This window comes from Prionailurus bengalensis, chromosome B4 (assembly GCF_016509475.1).
Source record: "Prionailurus bengalensis isolate Pbe53 chromosome B4, Fcat_Pben_1.1_paternal_pri, whole genome shotgun sequence".
NCBI lineage: Eukaryota > Metazoa > Chordata > Mammalia > Carnivora > Felidae > Prionailurus > Prionailurus bengalensis.
In genome coordinates this window covers 11,144,094-11,158,050 of record NC_057358.1, presented here as the reverse complement: position 1 = coordinate 11,158,050, position 13,957 = coordinate 11,144,094, and the positions used below count along the sequence as shown (strand labels likewise).

General features: G+C 42.5%; 2 protein-coding genes across 4 annotated transcripts in view; both read right to left on the bottom strand.

Moving 5' to 3' along the window:
- The window catches only part of SEC61A2 (SEC61 translocon subunit alpha 2), a 34,834-nt gene extending 33,275 nt beyond the window's left edge, over positions 1 to 1,559 (bottom strand). For both annotated transcript variants that reach the window (XM_043561915.1, XM_043561916.1), the window contains exon 1: positions 1,432 to 1,559. In XM_043561915.1, the coding sequence (XP_043417850.1) occupies positions 1,432 to 1,438 (7 nt within the window). In that variant the 5' untranslated portion in view covers positions 1,439 to 1,559. The remainder of the gene's footprint in view (positions 1 to 1,431) is intronic.
- A 4,422-nt stretch (positions 1,560 to 5,981) lies between these two features.
- Positions 5,982 to 13,957, bottom strand: part of DHTKD1 (dehydrogenase E1 and transketolase domain containing 1) — a 51,644-nt gene continuing 43,668 nt past the window's right edge. For both annotated transcript variants that reach the window (XM_043564734.1, XM_043564735.1), the window contains exons 13-17: positions 13,648 to 13,812; positions 11,142 to 11,224; positions 10,637 to 10,806; positions 8,878 to 8,963; positions 5,982 to 7,962 (exon numbers count right to left, since the gene is read on the bottom strand). In XM_043564734.1, coding sequence (XP_043420669.1) covers positions 7,861 to 7,962; positions 8,878 to 8,963; positions 10,637 to 10,806; positions 11,142 to 11,224; positions 13,648 to 13,812 — 606 coding nt within the window. In that variant the 3' untranslated portion in view covers positions 5,982 to 7,860. The remainder of the gene's footprint in view (positions 7,963 to 8,877; positions 8,964 to 10,636; positions 10,807 to 11,141; positions 11,225 to 13,647; positions 13,813 to 13,957) is intronic.

Here is a 13,957-nt window from a genome sequence, read left to right as displayed (position 1 = left end):
AAAATGACAATTACATTTCATTAGAAAGTACTGCTTTCCCAGAGAACTCATTATATACAAAAGTAAGATAAACCAAGGTTCTTTAAGGATAGACACTATCTTCTGGCATAGCTTAAGTCAATTCCTGCCAAAGAACGGGAGAATGAAGATGATATTCTCTCAGTCTTTGCCAGCGTCTGTAATGTGCAGAAACACAAGAAGGCACAACTAGCTATTAGTTATGATCATCTTCCCCTACAGACACTGGATTCTGTATACTAACATCACGAAATTGTTTTAACACGGACCTGAGTAACTACGCTCTCACAGTTAACCAAAAGTTGACTCGATAATCTCATGAAACTCTCAAAATGATGGCAGCCACTGATGTTTGAACAAAAGAATTCAGACATTCTCATGGGAAGATATTCACTGCCCAAGTACGATTCTGGACTATTTGGAAAGCAAATATGAATTATGGAAGAAGTATTCTCTATGCAAAACAAATATTAATCACATCGGGAACTTCCTAGACTCCTTTATCCCTTTTCTGCCCCACCTCAATCCAAATCCCCTCCCAGATTTCTCGGCTTTTTATGATCATTTGTGTTGGAGAGTTCAAACAATGCTTTTGTCAGCCACTTGTCCATTCTTGTGTTGCAGAATTTCACCGATTATACTGTAAATTCAAGGTCAGGGGTCTCCTCTACTTCCTTTCTAAATGTCCACTAGTTGGCCAATGGGGGCACGGCTCCCGTTTGCACTCACCCACTCATCCAACAAACATCTGAACAGCTATGTAAGTATCTATGTGAATACATGTGGTGTTGAGTGTTTAGGAGATGGCCCTCAAAGATGCCCATAATTCAAGGCCTTGTCCCTACCCTGAGGTTTACACAGCCTGACACACAGTGAGTTTTCAGTAAACGCTACAAAATGACTGAAATGAAAATTTTAGGGAAAACGCTATGCTACCAATCGCGCTTCTTTCCTCCCCTAACATATATATATATGCCATGCATCACTTTCTAAAAAACCAAACAAGCCAGGGCGCTTTATTCATCCCAACTAACACGCCAAGGAAGGGTGATTTGGAAATAAAAATACGAGCTTCCTAAGCTCCTGAAAAATCAGAAGTGGTCCAGGTTTCACTCGCTTCCCTAACTCCCCGCCCCCAAAACCACTGGCCGCCCCTCGCCGTCCCCCGCTCCTCACCACCCAGCGAGCGCAAACCCCGGGCCTCCGGGTGCGGGCCCCCGCAGGCAGCCGGGGCAAGGCCGCACCGCCGGAGGAGCCTCGGCGGAGGCCCCCGGCCCGCGCCCGCCGCAGGGGCCCGGCGCGGCCCGTGCCTCTCCGGCCCCCAGGCTGGGCCACCCCGGGCGGGCGCCCGCCCCACCGTCCGCAGCCCGTCGGGGCCCGCACCCCGGCGAGAGCCGCGCCGACGCTACTCACTGCCCATGGCGGCGGCTGAAGCGACCCGGCGGGGCACAGCGGCCTCGGCACTGCCTTCGCTCGGGTCCCGCGGCTTGGGTCTCCCCGCCCGCTCCCGACGCGCTCCGGCCGGCCCCGCGCAGACTCCGCCCTGGACCACGTGACCCGCGCGCCGGCCCCCGCCCGGCCCCGCCCCCCGATGAGGCCCAGGCAGTTGGCAGGCAGCGCGGCGGACGCCCCAGCGCGTTGCCATGGCTACCGCCGGCGCTCCTGTGGGCGTGCTCCCGCGTTGCTGCGGGCTTCGGGAGCTTGGGCGAGACCATGGCGGCTAGAGCCTTTCCTGCCTGAGCTCGTCTGCGAGCTTGGTGTCAAGCAGTTGCGGTTTCCTCGACCGCCTGGTCCGGCCCAGGCCTCCCGGGCGCCCCGCGCGACGGGTCAAGACCCGGCCGAAGCGGCCGCCCGAGGGTCGCGGCCCTGAGACGTGGAGCTAAGCCGTCCGGAGAACCAGTGTTGACCCTAACAGCCTTTTTTATTTTGCTCCCGCCTTATCGGAACTTCTTGGAAGCTTTCAAAAATCTGTGACACTTTGGCTATGGTTAATAGCTTATGAACTTTCCACTATTACACGTGATCCTTCTTCAGCTTCTCTGGCATACAGAGATCAGGATTTTGTCCTCTTTACCCTTCCCGGACAGCGTGGTGTAAAGGAAAGCAATCCTAGAAATCAGCCAGCCCCACAGTTTAATCCCTCCTCTCCTTCTTAATGCCTTCAGGCAATTAACCTTTCTGAGCTACATCAGTAAAATAAGGATAATAGCTGCGAACTAAAGGTGTCAAAATTAAAGGACAAGATTGACACACAGAAGCCGTTCAAATGTATTTCCTAACTCAATTTTAACCCCCTGCAGTGTAACTTCTGCTCTAACTTCTAATAAAACAAGCTATTTCAAAGGCCACTAATGACCCATAATCACCAAATCCAGTGATCTGTTCTAATGCTTAGATCTGTGTCCAAGAAGGAAACAAATGATTCGTGTGTGTGTGTGTGTGTGTGTGTGTGTGTGTGTGTGTGAGAGAGAGAGAGAGAGAGAGAGAGAGAGAGAGAGAGAGAGATTTTTCCCCTTGACCAAACTCCATCCAGCCTCCTATGAGCCCTTTCTCCACTAGGCTTTACCTTGGACTAGAGAGACTAAAACAGAAACAAAATTTCTGACAGCTCCATCCCTAAGATGACATTAGCTCTCCCTTAGAGAATCTGCCTTGGAAAACTCAAAACTGCCAGAAGAATTTACCAACACCTGAAGATAAGGGTTTCTGTCTCCCAGACTCTGAGGAGGGTAGGAGCCTAACTTCCATAGGCACCAGCTAACAAACCCACAAGGGTGTCTGTCACATGGACCAATCCTTCCTCCTTCCAGCTCTCTGTAATTTTTCACTTCCCTGACTCTACTGAGCCCCACCCACCCCCTCCCTGTTCCTTTAATTTCCCTTTAAAACTCCAGTTGCCTCTGTACAAATTAAAGTTGAGTTCAGTTCACTCTGGACTCTCTTTTTTTTTATTATTATATGAAATTTATTGTCAAATTAGTTTCCATGCAACACCCAGTGCTCATCCCAAAAATGCCCTCTTCAATGCCCATCACCTACCCTCCCCTCCCTCCCACCCCCCATCAACCCTCAGTTTGTTCTCAGTTTTTAAGAGTCTCTTATGCTTTGGCTCTCTCTCCCACTCTAACCTCTTTTTTTTCTTTTTTTTTTTCCTTCCCCTCCCCCATGGGTTTCTGTTCAGTTTCTCAGGATCCACATAAGAGTGAAAATATATGGTATCTGTCTTTCTCTGTATGGCTTATCTCACTTAGTATAACCCTCTCCAGTTCCATCCACGTAGCTACAAAGGGCCATATTTCATTCTTTCCCATTGCCACATGGTACTCCATTGTATATATAAACCACAATTTCTTTATCCATTCATCAGTGGATGGACATTTAGGCCTTTTCCACATTTTGGCTATTGTGGAGAGTGCTGCTATAAACATTGGGGTACAAGTGCCCCTATGCATCAGTACTCCTGTATCCCTTGGGTAAATTCCTAGCAGTGCTACTGCTGGGTCATTGGGTAGGACTATTTTTAATTTTTTGAGGAAACTCCACACTGTTTTCCAGAGCGGCTGCACCAGTTTGCATTCCCACCAACAGTGCAAGAGGATTCCCGTTTCTCCACAACCTCGCTAGCATCTATAGTCTCCTGATTTGTTCATTTTGGCCACTCTGACTGGCGTGAGGTGACATCTGAGTGTGGTTTTGATTTGTATTTCCCTGATGAGGAGCGACGTTGAGCATCTTTTCATGTGCCTGTTGGCCATCTGGATGTCTTCTTTAGAGAAGTGTCTATTCATGTTTTCTGCCCATTTCTTCACTGGATTATTTGTTTTTTGAGTGTGGAGTTTGGTGAGCTCTTGGATACTAGCCCTTTTGGACTCTCTTTTCTACTGCAATAGTATACTACTGGTTAAAAGCTGTCCTGACCATTGTAACCCGTGTGGGGCATTATTTATCTTTGAACACACACACACACACACACACACACACACACACACACACACGGCAATTTAGGCTGGGGATGCACAGGTCTCTGCTCTAATTGGGGTCATCTGGGATAGCTCCAAGGCTGGGGATTTGAATAATCAGAAGGCTCTCTCACAAGTCCAGCATTTGCAGCTGGCTGTGCGCTAAGACCTCAGCTGAAGCTGTCAGTTCCAGTATTTCCACAGTCCTTCTTCACATTGCCTGGGCTTCCTCACAACATGGCCGCTGGGTGCCAAGGGGGACCTTGTTAGTGACGCAACATCACTTTCAGTGTATCATATTCATAGAGGCATCCACAAAGTCCTGCTCAATCTCAAGAGAGGTGGAAGTTTGACTCTACCACTAGGTGTGGTTGTGGCAAGGTTCTGGAAGGGCAGATGGAGCAAAATACTGCTCTAGCCACTTCGGGAAAATCCAGTTTGCCCTAGTTATAACCTCACATCCTATGACATAATTCTTACCTCACTCTACTTTGTATTAATCATTTTCATACTTGTCTAATCTTCCCTATTATCCATAAACTGCTAGATGGCATCATCTACAGTGACTTGCAAATGGTTGACTTACATACAGTTTTGACCCTAGATTATGAGGTAGTTTCATGAATATAATTTCCTTTCAGTAAAGATGTGTGAAATTGAAAGTCTAATTGACAGAAGGAAAGTTGTTTGCACTTCTCTTTACTTTCTATTTCTGCTACAACTCCATCTTTCAAGTAAGAGCCTGGAATAAACTTTAACACTCTAGATCACTGCTGTGAATTACCCTTTCAACATCCCTCAGTCTTTCTGCTACTACGTGCTACTCAGGACTTTTTCTTGTATAACCACAATATGCCACCTAATCTACAGCTGTCAGGAATCTCACTCTACCTTGACATCCCACACTGTCTTAGGACATCCAACAAGAACATTTCTCCCTACGTGTAAAATACTTTGTCTTCTCAAATAGATGGTTAGTCCAACTGAGGACAAATGGCAAACCATGTTCTCTTTTGTTCCTGTGTATTTCTAATGTCCAGAACAATGCCATATATGCAGATGTCCAATAAACTATTGAGGAAATACCATTCTACTCTTACAGGGTCATTTCTTATTTTTGTTCATTTGTAGCCTGTTCTCCATATGAATCAGAGAAGACACAGGGAAACAGCTCTAGAGTAACACACTTTTACTAAAAGCTTTCTAAAATTAACTGATTTTGCAAATGTCATTTGGGGAAATGACAGTGTGCTTTAGACTGTTTTATCAGATTTAAATACAACCATGACAATGAACTACAACTTCCATAGAGTAATTTAGGAGTTGTTTATTTGTGTCATCATGGGTTATAAATATTGAGGATTTAAGCATGTTGTCCAAATGTCCTGAAAATATGACGGTTTTAGCCTGAAACTTATGAGAAGCTGAAGATGAAAACCAAATACCCAAGTAAATCCAAGAGAAATGGAGGTGAAGCTTTTGGAACCCCAGGATCTAAAAGTCTTGACTCTTATCTGTGACTTCCTTCCTGTATAATCCCTAATTTCTTTCAACTGTAGTTCCTCAGTTTTGTAGAAGGGATACGATTTCTATTGTCAGTCAAGGAATTTTTAAATAATAAAACTTCAGAGGTAATTACAGTCAGGCTAAAAGAGGTTATGCTTTAGAATATTTTCCTCATAGTATGCAGACAGAAAACTGAGCAAAATGGTTCTTTTTTAAAATGGTTTATTTATGTTTGAGAGAGAGACGGAGCAAGTATGGAAGGGGCAGAGACAGAGGGAGACAGAGGATCTGAAGCCGGCTCCACGTCGACAGCAGAGAGCTCAATGCAGGGTTCGAACTCACAAATCATGAGATCATGACCTGAGCTGAAGTCGGACGCTCAACCAACTGAGCCACTCAGGCGCCACCCCCCACCTCTTTTTTAATGTTTTATTTATTTTTGAGAGATAGAGAGAGCGAGTAGGGGAGGGGCAGAGAGAGAAGGAGACAGAGGAAAAATGGTTCTTAAGGAAGAAAAATTTATTTTACAATGAATATGTCACCTGAGACAAAATGAACATTTTTTTCCTGGTTGTTAAAATTTCTATTCACTGAATACCCCATTTAAGTCTGCTCTTCATTGAACATGAACTTAATTAGCATAGATATAAACAGGATACAAATATCACATTATCGAATCTCTCTGAGAAATATAATAAAATATTTTTATTTTACTTTGTGATTATATTTTTATCCCATACTTTCTCATGAGAGCATTTGATTTGGAATTCTTTAAATGGTCCCTTCCTACAAGGTGATTCAAGATGCTGACCCGTGTTGCAATCATGATTGAGAGTAAGAAGGTTAAGATACAGGAGACATCTTCTTTTTCAGAAGACACATTTGATGGCTCGAGGTGGAGAAGTATAATAAGATACCAGAGATGAAAAGTTAGAAATTTGGAGAAATCTAAACTGAACTTAAAAAAAATGAAAAAAACAAACCAGTTTTCCATCTCATTATGTGCTTAAACTTTGAAATGTTTAGCCAAGAGATCTGAAAAACATGACAGTGCTTTTATGTGTTTCCACTTCAGTATACCACATTGAAAACCATTCTCATTAAAGGGACCTTTGTAATTTTACCGATTTACATGCATGGCACAAAGTTACGTGATTTATAAGGCCTGACACAGGAAGGAAGCATTAAGGTGCATAGGGATAAAAAAAGGATGTGAGTTTTACAGAAATATTAAATCAATACACTAACGCATACGTTTAAGATGTGAATCATGAATCCACTCCTGTGGCCAGAATAACCTACACATCGATTCTGAAAGACATTACCAGCTGCCAGGAAAAGTGCCCCAGCATGTCCTCCATCACCTCTGAGAAAAATGTCATGGCACAAGAATGGTAGATGGCCGAGTCTCTGCAGCACTGAGCCACGTAAAGCTACACCATTTGCTGCCGTTTAGTTATGTGTCCACAAAGTTTCAGAAGTAACAGACTGGGTTGGTGATCTCTGTAAATCCCCAAGTACCTGGTGCTGGGAAGTCTCCAGCATCAAAGTTAAAAAGCTCCTTAAACACTGTGAATGAACATCACATCACGTTGTCATACCTTTCAGAAGTAAGACTGACTGACCAGGAGCTGAAATCCCCACATCAGATACCCAAAGTCAATTAAAAATATCAAGATAACAATTTAGGGGGGGAAAGATACTATGTAGCCCACAAATCAATTTCATTGTAGCTAAAACTCCTTAATAATACTGTGCAAAAAGATTATACATCCAGAGACTTGTATTGAATGGGACCGATATATAAGGACAACAGGTGAAAACAACTATCCTGAAAAACACGAATCAGGACTAATATGGTTTTGCTGCAGCATTTGGTGAAACATTCTTCACAGTGGCTGGAAAGCAGCACTAGATATTACGTCAAAAGAAAATACTGATAGTCACAATGGCAGAATTAATGAAGTGACACGCATCAAGCAAACGGAGAAGTAATGTTGAGGTCATCTGGATGGAGCTGCAAATTCCAGCTAACAAACTTTTCCTAACGAACTTTTCCACCTAACGAACTAGTTAGCTAATGAGAAAGAGTGGCCTGAAAAAATCTGGTTCATTGAATTAGCTCTACAACTCAGAACCAAAACAAAACACTGCTGTACCTTTAAGGCTACAATGGACTGGTCAGATTCATGTATTCATGGATAATTCACGCCCTTGGCTATTCCACATACTCTGATTAAACTGCCCCCATGAATCCCAACATCTTAGAGGAACATAGGCTTTTCATGTTACCTAATGGAAGGGGACAGTACAGAAGCAAGCCTTTCTTTTCGCGGAAGTTTTCTTAAAGGAAGTAGTAGTGATTCGAGGGACACCATCAAGCAAAGGTCTTGGTGAGGACATCTTCATGCTGCTGCAGGTGAAGGGTGCCAATTCCTACAGCGGGTGCTGGCAAAGGGGGTCGGCTCACGAGACGGAGCTGTCATTGGAGCAGAAAAGAAATAAGATGGCATTTGAACCTGATGAGAGCCCTGCTTCCTTCTCCCAAGGCAGCCCATGCATTTCTCTTAGCTTGTTTAACCACAAATCACCTTTTGGGCAAAATAATGAGTTACCTAGAATAGACTGGAAGGAGATATTTATCACGACTAAAAACTAAATTCCAGGCACCATGAGGTGAGATGAATTCTTGAATTAGGTCCTGTTCTTCAGTAATTATTAGTTGGTTTAACCTGCAGATTTTCCTAAATTAGATCTATAGGTGAAAATGACTTGGGCCCAGCAAACTAGTAACAAATGTGTAAACTGAGTCCTGATCGAAGCAGAATAGGAAGATAAAGAGAAGTACATTTGCTCTTCTCATTGTTCTTCCCTTCCTACAACATGATCAGGAAGAATTTGGCCTTTGATGGGTGCCAGCTATGCAGATGAGCCTGGGACAAGTGTTACTGGGCACCTTTTCTCCCACATTGTAAAATAAACCCGCTCATCACCCTGCTCCCCAGGGCTGGATACTGAGCTTTGGGACAAGGCTTCTGAATGGACTAGTGGGAAAAGTAGATGACAGGGAAGGGCTTTTACTGTTTGAAGGATAATCATTTTTTTCTTACATGATACTAGCATGTACACATATGTGTCTTTCTTGATAAACATGCAACATTTTATTCTGAGAAAAGAGCCTAAAATTAGATTTTATGTTTTTGTTTATCTTTAAAACAACTGGAGGGGCGTTTGGGTGGCTCAGTTGGTTAAACACCCAACTTTGGCTCAGATCATGGGTTCACGGTTCATGGGTTCCAGCCTGCATCAGGCTCACAGGGGACAAACGCATTTCTTGGCACTCCAGGAGAAATAACACACATACACAAAACATTACAAGACAGAAAGCCATTACCTTGCAGGCCAGTTGCTTTTCAAACCTGGGAGAAACAAAGCACCATGGACCCATGTTCTGAGGCTCCTCCTGACTCCAAATAAAATCTGTAACAGAAGAAAGTTCATTTCAGTATTCCAGGTAAATGTACAATAACACACACACACACACACACACACACACTCTATACATATATATATATGTATGTATGTATACACACAGTGAATACATACATACACTATGTATCTACACACATAGACACATCATATCCATTTTTATACACATATGTACATATACAGCGTGTATGTATGGATAGCTCTCCTCAAGTAAATATATGCCTTTCCAATATGGCATAGTGTTACTTGGCTTTTTTTTTTTTTTTTTTTTTGACAAACGCATAGTCGTGTATCCAGCACCTCACTTGTGATACAGAAAAATTCTATCAATCCCCCAAATTCCCTCAACCTGGCCCTTTCAAGGCAACCCCTCCACCCACCCAACCTCTGGCAACCACTGATCTTTCCTCTCTCCCTAAAGTTTATGCCTTTTCCAGAACATCAGATAAATGGAATCATATTATGTAGCCTTTGGTTCTGGCTCCCTTGAACTGGCAAAATCCATTTGTGATTTTGCCTATAGCCATAGGTCACGCTCTTATTCCTGAGCAGTAGGTATTGTAAGAATGTAACATGGATTATGTATCCATCCGCAGGCTGAAGGATGTGCTGGTAGTTTGGGGCAATTATGGATGAAGCTGCTATAGACATTTTTCTGTGAACATGTTTTCATTCCTCTTGGACAAATACCTCCAAGTGAACCGCTGGGCTGTACGGTAACTCTGTGTGTAACATTGTAAGGAACTGACACATGTTTCCAGAGCGACTACACCAGTTTCCATTCCTTCCTGCAGTGAATGCAGGTTCCGGGTGCTTTGCTTCCTCATCAGCCTTGGATACTGCCAACTTATTGTTTTAATTTGAGCCATTCTAATAGGTGTGTGGTTGTATCTCATTTGGGTTTCACTTGCATCTCCCTTATCACTGATTATAGTTGTGCATCTTTTTTTTAATGGTTGTTTGCCCTCCCATTCTTTGGTTCAAATCTTTTGCACATTTTAAAAACTCGGATTATTTGTTTTTCTTGCTGTTGAGTTTTGGACACTCTCTGAACAATCTGGATAGTCCTTTGTCACATATGTATTTGCAAATACTTTCTCCCAGTCTGCGTCTCGTCTTTCCATTTGCTCTGCAACACCTTTCAGCAGTGCAAAAGCTTTCTGCTTTGATAAAGTCCAATTTTTCTGTTATCTGATGTTCTTTTAGTGTTACATCTAAGAACTTTTTGCCTAACGGAAGGCCATGAAGGTTTTCTCCTAGAAGTTTTAGAGTTTTACGTTTTACATTTAGGTCTGTGATCTTGAGTTAATTTCTGTACCCAATGCATAGAGATGTCCAGTTATTCCAGTCCAATTATTGCAGCCAAAAAAAAAGCCTTGCCTTTTACAGTTACATCAATTTATCCAAAGTAATATTATAGCAGAGATTACCTCCAGCCTCTCAAGAAATGACATGTCTTAAGTGAGAGAAGGGGAGACTGAAAGGGATACCAGAAAAGACAAGGAGACATTGGCTCTAGCAGTATTTTTTTTTTTCATATTTCTAGACTCCAAGGTTGTTTCCTAATGACTCTCTCTGCCCCCAAACCTCTTTTCACATGAGATAGCTGGAATAGGTTTCAGGTATCTGAATCCAGAAGAATCCCAACAAGACCAGTGCCATACCTTTAACATGTTTGTATTTGCTCATCTCTTGCTGTAACGAATCCACTGGGAAAGGACAGAGTTCTTCTAATCGGATGATGGCAAAGTCACCCTTCTTGGCCTCCAAGGATTCTCTTTGCTTCAGTAGGGCATAGAAATGTTTGCCACAGCAGAACACTAGACTCTTAACACTGTTGGGTAGAAAAGGGACAATGTGGTAGAGGAGAAATGTCTGAAAGAATTGTATCAGAAAAGGAGGAAACCGCGCAGATGAAAATGCTTCATTACTGAAGGAATGGGGGTCTCTGTGGTTGGGTTCAGTCTCATGCTGTGCCCTGGCAAGTCTTATCCAGCAATGTATGCCTCTTCCGCACATATTCTAACTCCTACCCCATGGATGCAAAGGACTTTCTTCTATCAGGATACTGGAGATTTGGGTCACTTTGGGCTCCTTAACATGAACTAGTTTCCCCACTAATTAAAATTCTACCGCAGAGTATGAGAACAGAGATACACATCAAATTACTTTTTGGGATCCACAGATGAATCACCAATGACCGGCTTGAATGTTGTTCCTGGTGCCATTTCGTGAAGACTTGATACGGCTGCCTAAGGAGAGGGAAAAAGGCCACAAATCTAGCAGCTGAAGGCAAGGAGCCGAAGGTGCCTTACTTATAAGGGATCTTTACCAAGAAATAACAACAAATTTCCCTCCTAGCATTGTATGTAAACATGTGTACCAATAAGCACAATATCTTTCCCAAAAATATCGATTCTGTATATTTCAGAATAAAATTATTTGTTCAAAGTGACTTAAAATTGCCTATTGTCTGATGCCACAATAACATTTTAAGAATCAACATTTCAGTTCAATCACACTTTAATATCCATCAAAAGTATGCTTTAATTTCTTGGAATTGGAGGGGGCAGTTCATGGAATCTGTGAATGAAAACAGCTCAGCCAGGGCAATGATTTCTGTCTTTAGGATTTTAACCATAATTTACAAGTGAAACCTAATGAGTCACAGAACAAACCAGGAACAATACACAAACATTTCTGTGATGAAAAGAAATGGTATTAAGGAGTTCAATTTAAATAAGTACTTGTTGCAAAGAACTCAGAATAGACCATTAATGAGGGTAAGGTTGGGGAGTGGATTCCATTTCCTCATCTAGTTCATTTCCCTATAGTCTAGTCCCAACTGGGAAGGTGACACTTTGACTGGGCCACTGATAGGCAGCCTCGCTGACACAAGACACTGTGATGTAACCTAAAAAAATAATATTAGCGAAGAGAATAAAATAAAAATGAATATATATTATAAAATAAAATGTATTATATTTATATATTACATGAGTTATAAATAGATACATTATATATAAATATATATTCTTTATTTATTCTTGTTGCTCAATAATGCATAATAGAATCAATCTTTTTCCAACCTGAACCAGAGCCCTTGGTCAGCTCACACTTCCTATAGTGGGAATCAAAAGGGGCTGGAGGGGCACCTGGCTGGCTCAGTCAGTAGAGCATGTGACTCTTGATCTCTGTTCAAGCCCTGCATTGGGTAAAGAGCTCACTAAGAAAAAAAAAAAAGGAGCTGGAGTTGAGAGCTGGGTGGGAAATTGGGGTAGAATTTAGGTACCACTTGACAGGCAAACTCCCTAGAGCCCCGAGTTGTGTTTGTCACATGGTAAGTCATCTCCAAATGGGCCATGGAAACAAAGAGTGGACTTCTATTCTGCTAGATCACTTGTACCTACTGGGACAGTAGCTAATTTTCAGGAAGAAATCAGACTTCAATAACGGTGGTACTCACTTTCAATTACTAAAAGGACTTATATGTTTAAGGAAGATAGTTAACTACTTAATAAGAGTACATTTTGCTTGAAAATCTGTAGGAAAGCTATTGATATTTTAAAGGCTCCAGAGCAAGGCCTCACTTATTTCGTAAGTTATAGATTAGACATGGGGAGAGGAGTGGACAACAACTAGGGCCAGAATTAAATCTAACTCTCAGTTACAAACAGCAAAAGAAATTCTCAATAAAATTTCTGATAGTTCATTCAATACTTAGTAACATACATATATTATATTTAATATGATTATACTCTTTTAGAGGAATAATTGAGGGAGCAGGTGACAATCTTGCAAGTACAATGAAAGTTGGGTGAAGAATCCCAGGTGTACAACATTTCTTAGAAATAAATTAATGTGTATTATGACTTGGCCCCTTTCACGTTGCCATTTCAAAATATCTGTGTCAGGGGCTCCTGGGTGGCTTAGTCAGTTAAGCGTCTGACTTCGGCTCAGGTCACGATCTCACGGTTAGCGAATTTGAGCCCCTGCGTCGGGCTCTGTGCTGACAGCTCAGAGCCTGGAGCCTGCTGCAGATTTTGGGTCTCCCTCTCTCTCTGCCCCTCCCCCCCTTTGCTCTGTCTCTCTTTCTATCTCCAAAATGAATAAACATTAAAAAATTTTTGTAATTAAAAAAATTAAAATTAAAAGATGTTTCTAAAAATTTGTTTTAATGTTTATTTTTGAGAGCCAGAGTGAGACAGTGCGAGCAGGAGAGGGGCAGAGAGAGAGGGAGACAGAATCTGAGGAAGGCTCCAGGCTCTGACCTGTCAGCACAGAGCCCAACACGGGGTTCGAATTCATGATCTGTGAGATCATGACCTGAGCCAAAGTTGGACACTTAACCGACTGAGCCACCCAGGCGCCCCTAGATGTTTCTGTTTAAATACAATGAGACACAAAGGGAGGTGGGGTGGGGTGGGGTTAAATAGGTGATGGGGATTAAGGAACGCACTTGTCATGATGAGCATCAGGTGATGTATATGGAAGTGCTGAATCACTATATTGTACACCTGAAACTAAAGTAACACTGTATGTTAACTAACTGGAATCAAAATTTTAAAAAGGCCAAGACGTTTTAAATAAATAACATTAGATACAGAAAACAGAGGCAAATGCACATAAAAACGACAGAAGGAGAAAGGCTTCCTAACCAGTTGTTTCTACTTACAGGGAACCTGAGTAACATCTTCGGAGAAGCAACAATGAGGGGTTTTCGGAAATTCCGGACCATCTGTCTCCTGAGCAAGTGGAAATACTGTGCAGGAGTAGTTGGGTGTACCACGAACATGTTCACTGTGTCTCCATCCACCCCCTCTTCTACACTGTCACACATCTGGGAGAGAAATGAAAGAAACAAGCAAATGTTCCGATCATCTAATTCAATCATAAGGACACGGCTGTCCTAAGGGAAACGCATCTGTATACTCATGACTCCCAAACGATGTCTTCCGCATACTCGTCCTATATTTCTTCCCAAA